The sequence below is a fragment of the Beauveria bassiana genome (genome assembly GCF_000280675.1).
Source record: "Beauveria bassiana ARSEF 2860 unplaced genomic scaffold BBA_S00007, whole genome shotgun sequence".
Taxonomy (NCBI): domain Eukaryota; kingdom Fungi; phylum Ascomycota; class Sordariomycetes; order Hypocreales; family Cordycipitaceae; genus Beauveria; species Beauveria bassiana.
Genome location: NW_007930842.1, coordinates 1,117,173 through 1,134,861, shown reverse-complemented (window position 1 = coordinate 1,134,861; position 17,689 = coordinate 1,117,173). Strand labels below are relative to the sequence as shown.

Here is a 17,689-nt window from a genome sequence, read left to right as displayed (position 1 = left end):
AAAAACCTCAGTCGTGTCGGAATGTGCACTGGTCACCACGAGCACACTTGCCCTGCTGCCAAAACGTGCACGCCTTGGTGCCGATCAAAGCCTTGTTGGCCGGTTTATGCGGCGGCAGCGTCGCCTTCGTCTTTTTCCGATTCTCGCGGTATGAGTCGTCTCGGTTGTTGTCGTTACGGCTGCGATCCCGATCCCACTCTCGTCCTCGTCCTCGATCCTGATCCCGGTCATCATCCCGCTCCCAATCACGTTCCTTGTCTCCGCCCGACGCCTGTGCCTGTAGCTGCGACTGCTGCTGCTGCTGTGATACTTGTCCTTGTGCCATTTGCATCATCATCTGGTATGCAGCATCGCTGCTGGGTTGGGATGATTGTTGTGGACCCTGGTTGATGGCGGACAAGATGGAATGCAGCTGACTGTCATTAATATGACCATGTTGCTGAGGTGCAGGCGCAGGCGCAGGCGCAGGCGGTATTGCTGCTGCTGAGTTGCCGCCATTCATCTGCTGCAGGATGGCCAAGTAAGGTGCATATTCTTGCTGCTGTGCGTAGGACCAGTTTTGCATGCTCTGTGCAAGAGCCGCCGGTCCAGCATCTGCTGCAGCTCTGGCACGTCTTTCATCTTCTCTGCGTTGCCTCGCTGGTGCTTCCTTGTTGTAGCCAAACCACCACTCTTTGACCTTGTCTTCGTACTGAAGCATCCAATCTGGAGGGGCGTTGGCCGGGTATGGCTTCCCTGTTAGGTACTGCGCAACAGCCTCGATAACCTGGCCGGCAGCCTGTGTAGTGGCGTCAGCGTATCTATATGGCTGTGAGAGATCTCCATAGACGGGGTTTGGGTCGCGCCAAGCAGCAATCTTGTCTGAACGCAGCCACGCAAGGATACCCTCTTCTGCTGCGAGGCCAGCAATCAGGGGAACGTTGCTTGCTGCGATCGAAATAGGCTGCTGGGCCGCAGCGGGAGCTGAGGTCGGCTGATTCGCGTATGAGGCAGAATTGTTGTTCTTGAGGCGTCCAAGAATCGCATCGAGCTTGTTGACAGGACCTTGCTTGGCATCAAGACGCTGCACTGCCGCAAGCAATGCCTGGTCCACACCCATTTGCTGCTCATCGGCCCAGCGTCGCTGAATTTCAGCAAACTTGGGATCTTCACTTGGTAGCTGCCCAACTTTGCCAGCAACAGTAGGCTTCGTGGCATCCAGAGGGGGTGATTTCGGCGTTGGCGGAATATCATTGGGGTCGGTGTATATAGCCATCAATTCCCGTTGCTCTCTTTCAGCGATACGCTTCTGCTCTTCAGTCGAAAAGTCAACGGTACCACCACGAGTGATAAAATTCTTGCTTCTCGTATCTGCTGTTAGCCCAGAAAAGTCCGTTTCTACAGGGCCAGTCCATGGTTGGTACGGGACATCGTCATCGTCCTCATCCTCATCCATCCCGACACGCTGCTTCAGCATCATGCCTTCAGACTTGTCATCGGCTGCATCGCGAATCATATTCATGGCGCGTCCTTCATCTTCGTTATCGTCCTTCTGGAAAATCCTGACTTGAACAAGGTCATGATCCGGCTTCCACGTAACACGCAGTTTGCGACGCTCCAACTTTCGCAGCCTCTTCGCCTTTGCCGCAGGAGGCTCGCTGTCGTCTTCGACTTCAGCCTCCTTAGTGGCAGTGGCAGCAGCAGCAGCTTCAGCCTTTGGTGCATTGATTGAGTCCAGAAGTGATGCAATGCCAGACAGTGCACTAGATGTTGCCGTCGGCGCTGGCTTCGGCACTGACACCTTCGCTGGCTCGGTCTTGCTGTCGGATACTTTACGGACCGAGATCTTTGACTTCTCGTCACTAGAAGGTGCAGGGCTACTTGCACTGGCTGCAACTTCTGACTTGGGGACGGGTTTGACAGCTGGTCTGCTTTTGCCGGGCAAAATGGAACTTGCAGCGGGCTTAGAGATTGCTTGCGGTTGCGCCTTCGGTTGGGCAAGTTTCTTCAGTAGAGAGCTGCCCGGTAGCTCAACAACAACCTTCTTGACGGTTCGGCTGTCCGAGTCGTCTTCCCGACTTCGCTTCGTCGTCGCATCAGAAGCTGGTTTGGCTACCGCCTTTGCCCTACTAGCGGCTGATGTGCCCGTATAGCCAGTAGCTGTCTCAGACTCGCTTGCTTTCGTGACCTTTTTGATCTTGGCATTGATGTCTTGAATGATCTCCTTGATGTCCGCGTCACCCTTGTCACCGAAGCGCTTGCGCACAGTTTCGAAGTTTGTGGTGTCAATAATCTTCTTGGTCATGCGGAAGAGCGAGATGAGCTCAAGAACAATCTTGGGGAGTTTGCCTGTAAAATCAGCCGCCTTGATGCAAGATATTAAAGCATTGATCAGGCTGAGAATAAGTTTTTGATGGCCGCCCAGATTATCCAAGACGGCGTCGTCAGCATACTCCACTGTTGAGTCCAGGGCACGATAAAATGCTTCCTTCTTCTGTTCATAATCGGCTTTGCTTGCTGCAACTTCGGGTTCTGGTTTTTTGTCCTTGATCATTAGGTCAAGCTCCTGTTTCGCCTTGTTCATATCGCCTCTTAGTTTAATGAATAGGTCACCGGCCTGTTGCACGCGCTGCGCAATCGACGAGCTAGTACGGGCAACGGAAGGATCAATATGCACAATACCGATAGCGTCCCAGCTTGCTGCCTCCACAGGATCTGTCGGCCTCACAGCGGAACGAATAGGCTTGCTTTGGTCACCTTCCAGCTCCTTTTTCGCCTTTTTTCCAGCTTTGTTCTTGACAGCCTCGTCTGATTTCATCTGCTCCTTGAACGCATGCGGATACTCTGTGTACTTGGGTCGACGCTTGCCCATAGCCTTCATAGACGCTTCGAATTGGTCCAGGAGATCCTTTGCTTCCATACGTCTCTCATTCAGGCCTGCTCGGTCGGGTGCCGGGCGGTACTGGCTCGTGAACCTTCCTTGAATTTCGCAAGGTAGGCTATAGCCCAATTCGGGTATCATGGCCTTGCCGGATCGAGGTGGTAGCGTGACGAGGGGTGCAAGCTTATCATAGCTCTTAGGAGCCGGCATCTTCATACTTCCGTCAAACACGAGGTGTGGCAGACCTTTTATTGATGGGTATTTGGCTTGGGCGGTTTTGCCGCGCTTATTGAATTTGATGAGCTGATCTTGGTCTTCAGCCGAGGGTACGGGAGCAGGAAAGCCGTCCATGTCTTCTGCCTTCTTTCCTGATACCTCTGGCGTTGAATCCTGCGAGCCTTCAGAACCCGAGTTTGCAGATCTCTTTCTCTTCTTGATGGCGGAACCCGCCGCGTCAACAGATGGATAAGCATTTGGCATGTAGGGCGCATTTTGCTGCATCGAATTTTGTTGAATAGCGGCTGGTTGTGCATGAAAGGTATGCATCCCATCTCGATAAGCCTGTCTCGATGGCTGTTGTGCATCAAGTTGCTCATTCTGCAGTGAAAATTGCTGCCTTTCTGTGGTATAGCTCAGGCGGGGGTCGGTTTGATACTGCGTCTGACTACTAGATGCATGGCCTGAGCTGTGAGAAAATGCACCCTGTGGCTGAGCTGCTACCTGCTGATTTTGTGCGAACGCACCATGCTGCTCTGGCTGACGGTTGACTTGATGTTGCTGCAAGTGCGCTTGGGGAAATTGTTGCGGTTGTTGGCGGAACGCTCCGTTTTCTTGAGGAGGGTAAGGATAGTTATGCTGGGCGTACGCTTGCCCTCCGTCCAACTGATCGACATTGCCTCCCGCATTCGGCTTGGCTCCATGTGCATACAAATTGGGATGTACATTATGGAAAGCAGGATCAATGACATCCTGTCCCTGTTGACCATACTGTTGTGTCTGGAACGTCGGTTGGTTCGTGGAACTGGCATGTAGCGACTGTGTTTGCATGTAAGGATTGGCAGGTGCAGCAGACGCGTCGAAGAATGTCGCAGGGTCTTGGTGAAAGTCTGAAAAGTCGGTCGGATGGCCTGCTATATGCTGGGCCCATTGCTGGTTCGGATCGAAAGCGGCTCCTTCGTCGCCATAGCCAAAGCTAGATTGCCATGCATCCTGCTGCCCGTTGCCGTCGTCTTGGCTGGGGTTAGACCACGACTGCATTTTAACCAGAGAGAATTATATATGGCAGCATGAACAGTGCATCAGCGTATCGAGAAAGAAAAAAAAGCTATTACTATGAACTAGCATCAGTAAACCAGTTTCTTATCTGTATCCACAGGGCAACGGTGCAATGGTGTGGACAGAACCAACATGGACTCCGTGACGAAGCCATTTCAGGTAAAGATGGGGAGCTGCGGAAGAGAGGAGAGCGACAGGTACTTACCCGCGTTGGTTTGGTACAACAATACTTGTGGACAAGGAGGGTGGTGTGGTGAAGCGCGCTATTCCAAATCGGGGGTACAAAGGTACAAGGCTTGCACTCGTGAAGAGCCAGGGCGACAGCGATCTGAGAAAAGGGAGGATTAGCCTGAGAAGTTTTATGTGGTATTGGCGGTGATCATTGGTGTATGGAAAAATGAGTCGTAGAGAAGACTGTAGCTGCGCCGGTTGGCCGCGTTGTCCCGTTGCAAATATTTCGCACAACCTGGGTCGCTACACTTGGGATTGCGACCGACAGCGCAAGGCTGTAGTTGTTGAGAGCAAAATAACTTGGCGAGCTGCCAATCGTATTGTGCGATGAAATGGGGAGATTGATTAAAGGTTTGTGTCAGACGCCAACCGTAGAATGGTTCCTGCAGCTGTTGTTCTGCCTATGCCTCCAGCGAGATACACCACGGCGAACGCCTAGGCGCAACTCGTAGTTGCATGCCAAGACTCTCGTGCTGTAGCACGCGACCAGAGGCACATCGAGGCGAAGCGCGAAAAGGTCTGAGATGGCACAGTACAGAACCACGGGGATACTTGCGATACTGGCTCCCGGTCTTCCTTCTCTTCGACTTTCACCTCGACTGCGCTAGTCAAGGAAACACCAGTGTTGCGACCAAGACGCGGCACGAGAGCGAGCTTTCAACTTGTTGCCTTGTTGCTAGTTTAATTGGCCAACGCTTTAATCTCGACGTGTTTATCCACAAGACGCCAGAAATCACAATATACAATCGATGAATTCGATTTATGCAGCAGGCGCGGCAGCGAACGGTGCCTGGGACATCGGGTGCGGGTGTGGGAAGAGGATCAGTAGCCAGGAGGGAATAAAAGAGAAGCATACCCAATTGATCCTCCTGTGCAAGGCAGTTTAAACGAATGATGCGATCTGGGTGGATGAGGTTGCGCAATCGATGACCTCTCGTGATGGTTTACAGTATATGAAGCCTGCGCAGGTGCCTAGCCTTGACAAACGCCGTGACTGCAGCTTCAATACTGCGAAGGACAAATATGTAGGATCGGGCGCGACACCAGTATCGGCAGCAGTAATTATCTGCGGCGCCGTGAGCCTCACGAGACCTCGCGACGCTAGATTAATTGCGACCGGAGGGCTAGTTGTTGATGTCGCGGATGATGGGGAGATGTGATCGCTAGAAAGCTGCAGCTGGGCACGAAAAGTAAGAAAGGGAGTCCGCGTTGTGTGCCTGGTAAATGAGGCATCAAAGCTTTGATGTGGCTGGTGCCCGTGGCTTTGAATTTCGTCCACGCTAAAAGTCCGCTGCGGCGAGGTTACAGCGCATCATTGGCATGTTTTGCTGCAAAGTCTAGCCCGTCACAAGGACAACATCCACTGTAATCCGAGGCTGGTGGCAGGTGAACTCTACAGTGAACCTCCGCCAGAGCTTCCAACCGCCACCCGCTCCAGTTACGTTTTGGTGGGGTTCGAGCTCCAACAACTTGTCTGCTTCAGAGCTGTCATCGTGGCCTCTTGCACGACAACACCAACTTATGTCGCTTAGCGCCTTGCGCATGAAATTCGTCTTTGTTTAGCTTGGCAGCACTTTCGGATTGGCTTCCTAGTTCACTGTTGCGAATACATTTGCAACCCTTAACCAGACCGCTACTACTTTTCCAGGGCCAGTGTTAACCATGGCGACCAAAGGAAACAGTCTGCGCGATCGCCAGATTGGTATGCCAGCGAGGGTGCGGCAATATTCCGTTTCAATGATGCTAATATAGAGTACAGCTTCTTTGAAAAAGATTCTCAACCTCAACGAGACGGTCGACTCGAGCGAAGGTGAAGAGGTCCATGCCAATGGCCTCCTGGCACCAGTAGCACCTATTCTAGACGCCGATGGCAATCCGATCTGGAAAGTCCTTGTCTTCGATGACCTGGGAAGAGATGTTATCAGCAGTGTAATGCGTGTGAGCGACCTGCGATCAATGGGCGTCACCATGCACATGTATGTGTAATCACATCGCCCTTCTCCGCTGGCCGGCTAACCATGGATAGGCACATTGGAACAGTCCGACACCAAATTCCCGACGTACCAGTCATTTACCTGCTCGAGCCTTCACCACAAAATATGCAGGCCATTACCAACGATCTACAAAAGGGCCTTTATTCACCTGCCTACATCAACTTGCTTTCGTCCATGCCTCGCGTCGTTCTTGAGGATTTCGCCATGCAGACTGCCACAGCCGGAACCTCGGAGAACATTGCGCAGTTGTTTGACCAGTATCTGAACTTTATTGTGGCTGAGCCAGATCTGTTCAGCTTGGGCATGCAAAAGGAACACACTTACTGGGCTCTGAATAGCGCCAAGACGAGCGACGAACAATTAGAAGCTGTCGTCGACAGAATAGTCAGCGGTCTCTTTAGCGTCATTGTCACCATGGGTAAGCATGCACCAGGGCAAAAACATTTTGTGTCGATTCAATTAATGACGATCGTATTCAGGTGTCATTCCCATCATCCGCTGTCCAAAGGGCGCCGCTGCCGAAATGGTAGCACAGAGGCTTGACCGAAAGCTTCGCGACCATATCCTCAACTCCAAAGATAACCTGTTTTCGAATTCGCGATCAGCAGCAGCCAGTACGCCACAGTCAAGACCGGTTCTCATCCTACTCGATCGCAACGTCGACTTGATACCGATGCTCTCTCACTCTTGGACATACCAGTCACTGGTCCACGACGTTCTGAACATGAAGCTCAACCGCATTACCATCGAAACTCCGGTTGACGAAAGTAACCCCAGCAGAGGTACTTCAAAGAAAGCTTATGACCTGAACGCTAGCGACTTCTTCTGGGCCAAAAATGCGCTCGTACCTTTCCCTCAAGTTGCCGAGGACATTGACGCCGAGCTCACAAAATACAAAGAGGAGACGGCAGCCATAACGAAAAAGACTGGTGTTTCAAGTTTGGAAGACTTGCAGAACGATACTAGCGCCAGCGCTCAACATCTCAAGGCAGCAATAACACTTCTTCCTGAGATGAGAGAACGAAAGGGTGTGCTTGACATGCACATGAACATATTGGCGGCGCTATTGTCCGGAATCAAGGACCGTCAGTTGGACAATTTCTTCCAGGTGGAAGAAAATGTGATGAAGCAGACCAAGGCTCAGATCATGGAAATCATCAAGGATCAGAACAAGGGCAATGATTCCACAGATAAACTACGACTGTTTGTCATATGGTTTCTGAGCACAGAGCAAGAGGTAGCTCGGGCCGACTTTGAGTCGTTTGAGAAGGCGCTTGCTGAGGCTGGAGCTGATGTTTCGTCCTTGTCCTATGTTCGACAGTAAGTAATGGATGCACTGCCAGTGACTATTCCCGGCTAACATGGCACAGGGTTCGTGCCACGACGAAAATGACACAGCTTACGACAATCAACAACAACTCGAATCAAACTGCGTCTTCCGACCTGTTTGGTAGATTTTCGTCTATTTCCTCGCGCCTGACCGACCGTTTGAAAGAAACTGGCGTGCCGACTGGCCTGTCATCTAATTTCGAGTCTCTGATTAGCGGCGTCAAGAACTTCCTTCCCGCCGACCGAGATCTTACCATTACCAAGATTGTAGAGTCTATTATGGAGCCTGCTACGGCTTCCTCTTCGGCCATTGCCAAGACAGAGCATTACTTGTACTTTGATCCGCGATCCGCAAACGCTCGCGGTACACTGCCGCCCCCCAGCACCATGCGTACCGGCGGAAACGCGCCTGGCGGCATGCCTGGCCAAGCTGGCCCTGGACAGGCCGCAAGCTTTGGCCAAAGAAGGCAGGGCTTCAGCGAGGCTGTCGTGTTCACGGTCGGTGGTGGCAGCATGGAAGAGTATGGCAACCTGCAAGAATGGGTCACACGAGCTGGCGGCGAAAAGACGAAGAAGAGGGTTGTATACGGCAGTACAGAGCTGCTGAATGCCCGGGCATTTATTTCGGAGGAGCTAGAGCGTCTCGGGAAGGAGCTTTCGTCATAATTAATTACAGAGCAGAGCAGTAAATATTACCATATCAAATGTTTCTCATCAACAGTGTCCGGCGCACTGGTTCATTTTGGTGTTTCCTCCACGCTACGAACTCGTCTTGGCGAAGTTGCTCATCTCATTGACCTGAGGTAAATGGTTGGAAGGTATCCAAACCAGCGGACAGTTACGGAAAGTGTCTTCAACTTGCTAAACTTGGATATATCTTCTATTCCCCTTGATTTTCTGCCAGCAAATTTAGGATACCTCTTGCAGCAATCTCGCAGCCAGGCCCATTTGCGCTGCATGCCGCTGCCATTTCTGCTGCCTTTTGGCGCATGGCCTTTGCGGTTTTTCCAAGCACGACCTCTACCAAAATTGGTGCCAGCTCAGTTTTACTGCATTGCGGCGCATGGTGATAGTTGCCAATCTTGCCAATCCCAAAATACTCTACTCGTCGAGCGAAATCATAAGTGTCGAGCCACACTGGCAGGACAATTTGCGGAACGCCGGCGCTGGATTTTTAGTCAGCTCATCTAAACATTCTGAGAAAAAAAAAAGTGCCGAAAAAAAAAAAGCTGTTAGAGGGGAGTCGTCATACCTGACTGCTTCAAAGTAAGTGTTTGCACCACCGTGGTTGACTGAACATACGACGGAGCCTGACTTTAAGATTGAAGTCGGCTCCGACAATAACCAATCCACAATCAATAGTCGTTGGTCATCTTGGACAACTCCAGCCTCCTTGTACAAGTCGGAATGGTCCGGTTCCTGATCAGTCTTGCCCCGGTTGACCTTCCACAGCACTTGTAGATCCTGCTTCTGATGTGTTGCAGCGTCGAGCAGACACTTGATGGCACCCGCAAGGTGCATGTTGGTGTCTTTCTGATACGCCACGTGCGTTCCAAGATTGATGTAGACGGTCGGCCGCCGCCGTAACCATGCTGCCAACTTGGGATCGGCTTCCTCTATGGCGGCTGTCGATCGCACGATTGGTCCACAAGAAACAATGTGCTCTGGTATCTCGGAGAACGGAAAGTCGACGGTCGGGTTGCTGGGTATGAAGATTTTGAGGCCCTTGGGGACATCGTATGACAGGCGACCCCAGTCTCCATATAATATCTCCTTGTCCGTCTTTTCCCAGAGATGCACCGCATTGTTGTGTACCCAACTACTCAGGCCTTGCTTGCGCCATTCTCGCTGGTAATACAAGGCAGCGGGGATCATGTAGAATGGGACAGGATAGGGTATTAAAGATGCGGTCCTATTCGTGTTACAGAGTAAGTTAGATATGCTGGATGAACCTTGATCAAGCACTTACGGCGGATGCTTCCAGAATGACTCGTATCGAGGCTGGCTGCCCAGAATGAACTCGCGGTAGGTATTTGGCGACAAGACGCACCACGGCGTCTTTATATTGTAGCAAACGGTAATTGCAGGAGTCAAAATATTATCCACAACGAGTAGGTTGGCCTCGACCGACTGAACAATATCTCTGACCTGCAGCGTCAAGTCGAGCAGCTCGTCGGCGTTCCACGGCACCACCACGCGGGGCATCAGCACCGCGGCGCGCGACGCATTCCATACTGTCGGTGCCAAGGCCGTAGTTTCTTGCCACTGATGCTCAGCACGGTTAAAGAGGCATTCTTTCCATGTCGGGCCCGACAATTCGTGAAAGGCAACATCGCGTCCACCAGTCGCCTGTGCTGCATCGTTGAGGGCCTCGACGGCCAGCCGCAGAGGGTTGAATGAGCAAATGTGCAGCTCGACGTCGGCTTTGGATGATTGAAGCCATTCGAGGACCGCGAGATGGACATTGGCCTGGCCGAGCTCGGAATTGGTGAGGAATAAAAGTCGCTGCTTTGCCATTTTTTTATGTTTTTCTTTTCTTTTTTTTTTTTGGCTCGACAAGAACAAGCCGCTCTCTCGAGCAAAGCTCGCCGGCGACTGTTTTCAATTTAACCTGACTAGAGCACAATTGAGAAGTTATCTCATATGCTGAAAAACATGGTTTTCTTCAAGGATAATTGATAACCAATACGGGGAAAAAAAAATCTTAATTTGCCCTCAGGCATTGCTTAACATGATTGGAGCCGGTCTGGTCTGGTCTCGGTGACCATGGAGCTGCCGGAAGCTCCGCACAGCTCGGCATTTGGAGAATTGGAGTAAATAACTATTCACTGGGAGAGAGAAACGCAAACGGCCGAGGGACAAAGGTCAACAGATGTCCAAGGCGGTCTTCTGTAACATTCTGTACTTGGTAGCGTGTTGTTGAGCTCCATTCCACCGCCAAGAAGAGTCCACCATCATTTGATTCTTATGCTTATATCGCATTCACGCCCCCAGCCCCCCGCCGCGGAGCCAGGATGATCTTTACTAAATCCTCCGAGCGCCGCATAGACATGCTCATATGGTCAGTATTAGTACGGATACCTTTTTGCCTTGGCCTATCAATCTATCCAGTTTCAGAGTCTTTTCAGTTACAAGCCCTCCCACTGAAAGTTGAGCTTCTGAATCATATCCCGTTCGCCTTTACCAGGCCCATCCATCCATACTGGTACATATCCCTCACCGTGGCCCGCTGATTTTCCTCATTCTTCTTCTGACCCTGGCTATCGTAAATCCGAGGGGGACACTCGCTCGCAATGTTGTTTTGTTTTTCCCTGTGAAAGTTGCCCCCAACCCTGAGCCCCATCAAAAGTGGCCACAAATAGATCACCTACAATCAAGGAGCGCGAATGTGCATCTTTCTTATCTGATCCTGCTAAAGTCTTCGTGAGGTGTAGACGAGGCAAAACCTCCTGTTGGATTCAAATCACTCTGCTCGCTCGCCAAATCCGTTTTTTTTTATCACGGCTTTGTGGTAAGCTGGTTTGCGGTCTTGAAGACGCGCGTGCATACTGGTAGCAACATGGCAGCCGAAAACAAAGACGATGCCTCGCGTGAGAAGGAAACCAGTCCTCAAACAGCTCCTGCTGGGGTTGTTGATGCGACCCTAGAAGACGAAAAGTCTAAAAAGCAAAAGCACCTGGTATGTCGACCGCGTCACGGGGGGTCGCCGTATCTACACTGTCCTTCTTACTGACTTTTGGGCAATCAACAGGACATTGGGGGCTTCTTTGTCTACTTTCGATTGCTCTTTGCGGCTCAACCGACCGTCGTCGACTACGCCTTGATCGTCGTAGGAACAATATGCGCCGCCGGTGCCGGTGTTCCTTTCCCTCTGATGGGCGTCTTGTTTGGTCAGCTCGTCGACAACTTCAACAGCGCCACATGTGCCGCGCAAGACGGCCCCGGACAAGACCCCTTTCGCTACGAATCGGCCATCAACGACAAGGTCATCAAGACGGCCTGGATCGGCGCCATTGCGCTGGTACTCATCTACTGCCACCTCACCTGCTGGGGCGTCATCAGTCAGCGCCTCGCCCGCCGCATGCGCAACCACTACGTCGCGTCTCTTCTGCGCCAGCCGCCGTCCTTTTTCGACACGCGCGGCTCTGCGGGCGAGGTGTCGAGTCGATTGCAGAGCGACATTGCCGCTATCCAGTCGGGCACGTCGGAAAAGGTTGGGACAATCATCATGACCTTTAGCTTCATCATTACCGTTTTCGTCATTGCCTTTTCCACACAGCCAAGCCTGGCTGGCATCTTGATTTCTGTGATGCCCGCCTTTCTCATCTCTGGCTACCTCAGCAGCAAGTACATTGCAAAGTTCATGGGCCTGCAGAACGAGGGTACCTCCAACGCCTCGTCAATTGCTTCCGAGGCCTTGTCGCACATACCCGTCGTTCACGCCTTTGGCGCTGCCGCCCGCCTCGAAAAGATGTTTACCGACTTCATGACGGAGGCCCGTGGCAACGCCATAAAAAAAGCCGCCGTAGCCTCTATTCAAACTGGCATGCTATACTTTATCGCGTACTCTGCCAACGCACTGGCATTCTGGCAGGGCAGTAACCGCATTGCAGCCGCTTTTGCCAACAATACTGGAGGCTCGTCTATTGGACAGATTTATGCCATTGTTTACCTTCTCATTGACGGTAAGAGTTGAAGCACGTCTCTCAGCTTGTATCCGTTTACTGACATTCTGAATAGCATGCGTGATGCTTGGTGGGTTGGCGCCTCTGGTACCTTTCTTGGGTAGTGCTGTTGCGGCTTACAAGCGTCTGATGGAGGACATTGCCACTCCATCATCCATCGATGGTACTTCAGAGTCTGGAGTTCACCTACCCGTCGAAGCCGACAAGACCATCGCTTTTCGAAATGTCACTTTTGAGTATCCTACGCGCCCCGGCCAGCCAGCTCTTCGAGACGTCAATCTTGAGTTCCCCGCCGGAAAGCATACAGCCCTCGTCGGCCTATCAGGTAGTGGAAAATCGACAGTCGCGTCCCTCATAGCGCGCCTACATGACCCGACTGCCGGAAAGATTGAAATGTGCGGTCAGGATCTTTGCAAACTCAATGTGAGGTCTCTTCGAAGCACCATGACATTTGTTCAGCAGCAACCTTCTCTCTTTGGCTGCTCTATTCTGGAGAACATTGCCCTCGGATTGGTCAACTCCCCTCGCCCCGAACATCAGGACCTGAAAGATGTTATTGGAGGACCCATTCTTGCCGAGGCGGCTACCAAAGGCCAAGATGCCATGTCGTGGGCATCTTCGCAGGGCCCGGCTGTTGCTCGTATCGTTGAGCTTGTGCGAGAAGCCGCTGAGAAGGCTGACGCCTCGATATTCATCGAAAAGCTGGCCTCTGGGTACGGAACATCTGTTGGTCCCTCCGGTACCTTTGTGAGTGGTGGCCAGCGTCAGCGAATTGCCCTCGCGCAAGCCCTCATCCGAGATCCCGAGATCCTGATCCTAGATGAAGCCACTGCCAGCGTTGACTCGTCGAGTGAGCGTAAAATCCAGGCCGCCATTGAACGCGAGGCAAGTTCTGGCAAGCGAACAATCATCTCCATCGCACATCGCCTTTCCACAATTCGTGGCGCCGATAACATTGTCGTCATGGAAGCTGGCCAGGTTGTCGAGCAGGGCCCATACGATCAATTGATGGCAATCGAGGGTGGTAAATTTGCTCGTCTGGCTCAACTGCAGAAGATGGGGTCCTCGGGGTCAAACGATGTTGCTGGCTCTCGATTCAGTACTTCCGTGGACGATTTTGACGACAGAGTCAGCAAGACGTCAACCACTATCGGTGATGGCGACGAGGCGCCCGCGCCAAAGGCTGAGCAAAAGGAATCCGGAGCTGATGATGACGAGGATACTTCAGTAAAAGCGCCATTCAGTAGCGTCATGCGAGGAATAAGCTGGCTGATTCGCCCGTCACTGGGATGGTTGCTCATTGCACTTTTGGCGGCTGCTATCGTCGGTGGCACTTTCTCTGGCTCTGGTCTCATTTTTGGCTACACTGTCAGTGCTCTCAACCCTTGCCAGAGTACTGTTGAGCGCATCAAGTCCAATGGTCGATTCTTTGGAGGCATGATCTTTATGCTTGGTGGTATCGAGCTGGTGGCAAACTTTCTCGCCTGGTTGGGATTCGGAATTATTGGGGAGAGAATCCTCTTTGCACTTCGAAAGCTCTCCTTCCGATCGCTTCTGGAGCAAAACCTGCAGTGGCATGTGTCTGAGGGACGAACACCGACACGGCTCTTATCCATCATCACCAAAGATTGCATGTCGATTGGAGGGTTCAGTGGCTCTACATTCGGCACAGTCTTTGCTGTCTGCGTCAACATCATCATTGCCATTGTAGTCTCGCACATCTATGCCTGGAAAATTGCTCTCGTGACTCTGGTCACTATTCCAATCCTGCTCGGCTGTGGCTTCATGCAGCTGCGTATGCTGGCGCGATTCGAGGAGCGTCACCACGAGGCTTTCTCGACGGCAAATTCTCTGGCCACTGAAGCTATCCAGTCGATCCGCTCGGTTGCGACGCTTTCTTTGGAAAAGACGTACATGAACTCGTACAAGCGCCTGTTGGAGCCCCCAGCCAAGCAAATCGTACGATCGGCAGCATTGACAAACATTCTCCTGGCGCTGTCACACTCAATGTCTGCCTTTGTCAACGGATTGACGTACTGGTGGGGTTCGCAGCTCATCATGAGGGGAGAGTACACGCAGCGAGACCTCCTCATTGTTCTGGTGGCGATGCTTACCAGTGCTCAGCTCTGGGGTACAATGTTCACCCTTGCGCCAGAGTTTTCAAGGGCTCGCTTGGCAATCTCGCGTGTAATGTCCATTGTGAATATGGGCTCAAATTTGGATCTGTCCGAGTCAAATGATTTGGAGTCATCCGCCGAGGCTAAAGCCCCAAGCCCACTGTCGCATGAGAAAACGGGCGCGACAGTGACCTTCAAGGAAGTCTCCTTCTCCTATCCAAGCAATCCTGATGTGGCTGTCCTCGATCAAGTGTCTTTCATGATTAAGCCAAAGCAGTTTGTTGGCCTGGTAGGACCTTCAGGAGCTGGCAAGAGTACCATTATGAACCTAGTGCAGCGGCTCTATGCTGCCACTTCTGGCGCAGTTCTGATCGATAACATGGATATTTCCACTCTACCAGACTCGTTCCGCGATGTTATTGCGCTTGTACCCCAAGATCCGGCCCTCTTTGAAGGAACTATCCGCCACAACGTCGCGTTGGGAGCAGTACCGGGTCATGATGCAAGCGATGCAGAGATTGAAGAAGCTTGTCGCACAGCCAACATTCACGAAGAAATCATGGCCCTTCCAGACGGTTACAACACAGCCTGTGGTCCTTCCGCATCTCGCCTTTCGGGCGGCCAAAGGCAGCGTGTTGCCATTGCACGCGCCCTCGTCAGGCGCCCGCGACTCTTGTTGCTGGACGAAAGCACCAGTGCCCTCGATGCAGCTGGAGAAGCCGCGCTTCAGAAGGGTCTTGAAAGAGCAACGCAGGGAACGACGGTTCTTGCAATTACGCACCGACTTCACACTGTGCACAAGGCAGATATGATTTTCGTTGTCGAGGGTGGTAAGATTGTTGATCGCGGTCGGCATTCGGAGTTGATAGAAAGGAATGAAAGCTACCGGCTCAACGCTATGCAGCAGATGTTGCAGTAGCCTTTTTAGACGAAAAGCATTTAGATTACTTGTTTCCTCCTCTTTACTTGATAACATGATTTCCAATTGGTTCAATTCGCTGCTGAATCAGCTGATACTGGGCGGCTTCAGCCTTGTTCGCTGCGCTTTCCAGTACAGTGGTAGGTTTATGAATAGCTCAATCTTTTGCAAAACTTATAATATACAATCTCAGAGTTGAAAGAGACCTATGAGAAGATGTGCAAAAGGTTGCGCATTCGTGATGGTGCGGGAAAGTCGAATTCGTGCTACATTTTCTCGAGCATCCAATTAACTATTACTCTCGTCATCACTACTATTTCTCAATCGCATTCAAGATTGTCTGTGCGGCAGTATGTCTTCCTCCACCATTCCCTCTGCACAAGGTAGCCAGTTCCGTAGCCTTTGCTTGGAACTTGCTTGACTGAGGCCCGAGAACAACTTGCTTGAGCGCACGACCCAGCTCATTCGCCTCAACCTTTGGAGCGTGATTCCAGCTGCCAAACTTGCCAATGCCGAGCCATTCGGCTCTCTTTGCAAAGTCATACGTATCGCCCCAGACGGGCAAGATGACCTGCGGCACTCCGGCGCTGGTTTTTTTCCTCCCTGTTAGCTGGACAAACTAATATAGAGAGAGGCAATGGCTTATCGCTTATTGAGCGCGCGCGGGTATAACACTTGCCTGATTGCTTCAAAGAATGAATTTGCTCCTCCATGATTGACTGAACACACGACATGGCCAGATTCCAAGATGCTGGTCGGTTCCACATCTAGCCAAGACACGACACGTAGGTCCTCGGGCCATTTCGTCGTGAAGCTCTTGAGCAAATCTCCAGAAGGATCTGAGCCGTCGCGCTTGTTTAGCTTCCAAAGCACTTGGATGGGCTTTTTGCCCTTTTTGGCAGCCTCCAGAAGCTGGTCCAGTGCACCGGCCATGCCTCTTGCGTGCTGCTCGTCGTATGAAGCGTGTGTTCCCAGATTCACCAAGACGGTCGGCCGCTTGGCCAACCAGCCAGCCAGCTCGCTGTCGGCGTCCTGAATGGGCATAGAGGGCCGTATGATGGGACCACAGGGGATCATGTGCTCGGGCTTGACGTCAAACGGAAAATCGATTTCTGGTCGCGAGGCTAGCAACACCTTGAGGCCTTCAGGTGGGATGATGGAAATGTAGGCCCAGTCGGCATAATCAGTATCAATGGCCTTTTTCATCTTGGTTGCGTGCTCGAGCATGAAAGGGTCATTGTGATTGAGGTACATTTTGCGCACCATGTACCACACCAACGGCATCTGATACCAAGGTACCGGGAACGGGATTGTTGATCGCGGTCTTGAAGTCCCTGTCAATGAGTGCCATGTATCTTGCGGGATGGCAGAAAAGAAATATTGTACTTACGGAGGATACTTCCAGTAGTACTGCTGGTTGGGCTGCTTGGCAAGCGCAAACTCCTTGTAAGTGTTTGGGGACAGAACCATCCATTGCGGCTTCAGCTTGTAGCAGATTGTCACGGCCGGTGTGAAGAGATTATCAACGACGGTCAGATCCGGATCCACGTTTTCAATAATCTTTTCAATCTCCTTGACCAGGCTGCAAAGCTCTTCCGCGGTCCAGGGGCAGGCAATGCGTGTCAACTTTGCGGCCTTGGCCACATTCCAGACTGTCGGTCGAATATCGTTGAGCTCTTGGAATTGATGCTCAGGCCTGCCAAACAGGGCATCCTTCCACGAGGGGCCATCAGAAAGGCTGATGAACTCGAGCCTGGAAGCAGCCGGTTTCTTCTCCTTGTTCAGCTCGCGAATTGAGTCCACGGATGGGCCAAGCGCTGGAAAGGAGCAAATGTAAACTTTTGCCGTCTGATCGAGTTGCAGCAACTCATGGGCAGTGGCGAGAAAGACGTTTGCTTGACCATGCTCAGAGTTGGTCAGCATTAATATTTTCTTTCCATCCGCCATTGTTACTGTGACAAATTATGTTCTCTTCTCTTGTAGGGCTGCGATAGCGAGGCCGAGAGTTTGGCTGATGCGAGAATATCAAGCAATTATACGCTAACAGAAGGTATCAGTCATCCAAACGATATAAAATAGGTATTTGGTAACTATTAAACTAGCTGCTTACGGAGTCCGAGTGTATTTTCGACTCGTCTTCTCGTGTGGCTTATAGACTGACATTGGCAATGTGGGTTGTCACGGGCAAGGAAAAGCTGCAGCTAGCAAAGACAAGTACAAATTGAGCCAAGACGAACCGTTACAAGGATAGAGCTACGGCTAGTATCTTCTGCACGTAC

General features: G+C 51.7%; 5 protein-coding genes across 5 annotated transcripts; 2 read left to right on the top strand and 3 right to left on the bottom strand.

The window, feature by feature from the left end:
• Positions 1 to 7: 7 nt before the first annotated feature.
• Positions 8 to 4,117, bottom strand: BBA_03587 (C-x8-C-x5-C-x3-H type zinc finger protein; the record flags this gene model as incomplete). The annotated part of the gene is made up of 1 exon (XM_008598684.1): positions 8 to 4,117. One exon carries the CDS (start codon positions 4,115 to 4,117, stop codon positions 8 to 10), a length of 4,110 nt encoding a protein of 1,369 aa, XP_008596906.1.
• Positions 4,118 to 6,028: 1,911 nt separating this feature from the next.
• BBA_03586 (Sec1 family protein) lies at positions 6,029 to 8,355 on the top strand (the record flags this gene model as incomplete). The annotated part of the gene is made up of 5 exons (XM_008598683.1): positions 6,029 to 6,068; positions 6,126 to 6,342; positions 6,393 to 6,778; positions 6,840 to 7,680; positions 7,731 to 8,355. The coding sequence occupies 5 exons, from the start codon at positions 6,029 to 6,031 to the stop codon at positions 8,353 to 8,355; spliced, it is 2,109 nt and encodes a 702-aa protein (XP_008596905.1).
• A 214-nt stretch (positions 8,356 to 8,569) lies between these two features.
• Positions 8,570 to 10,206, bottom strand: BBA_03585 (UDP-glucoronosyl and UDP-glucosyl transferase family protein; the record flags this gene model as incomplete). Its single annotated transcript, XM_008598682.1, has 3 exons — positions 8,570 to 8,855; positions 8,942 to 9,601; positions 9,659 to 10,206. The coding sequence occupies 3 exons, from the start codon at positions 10,204 to 10,206 to the stop codon at positions 8,570 to 8,572; spliced, it is 1,494 nt and encodes a 497-aa protein (XP_008596904.1).
• Positions 10,207 to 11,248: 1,042 nt separating this feature from the next.
• BBA_03584 (ABC transporter) lies at positions 11,249 to 15,410 on the top strand (the record flags this gene model as incomplete). Its single annotated transcript, XM_008598681.1, has 3 exons — positions 11,249 to 11,368; positions 11,441 to 12,374; positions 12,430 to 15,410. 3 exons carry the CDS (start codon positions 11,249 to 11,251, stop codon positions 15,408 to 15,410), a joined length of 4,035 nt encoding a protein of 1,344 aa, XP_008596903.1.
• Positions 15,411 to 15,723: 313 nt separating this feature from the next.
• Positions 15,724 to 17,357, bottom strand: BBA_03583 (UDP-glucoronosyl and UDP-glucosyl transferase, putative; the record flags this gene model as incomplete). The annotated part of the gene is made up of 4 exons (XM_008598680.1): positions 15,724 to 16,020; positions 16,140 to 16,616; positions 16,681 to 16,744; positions 16,801 to 17,357. The coding sequence occupies 4 exons, from the start codon at positions 17,355 to 17,357 to the stop codon at positions 15,724 to 15,726; spliced, it is 1,395 nt and encodes a 464-aa protein (XP_008596902.1).
• Between the last annotated feature and the right edge of the window lie 332 nt (positions 17,358 to 17,689).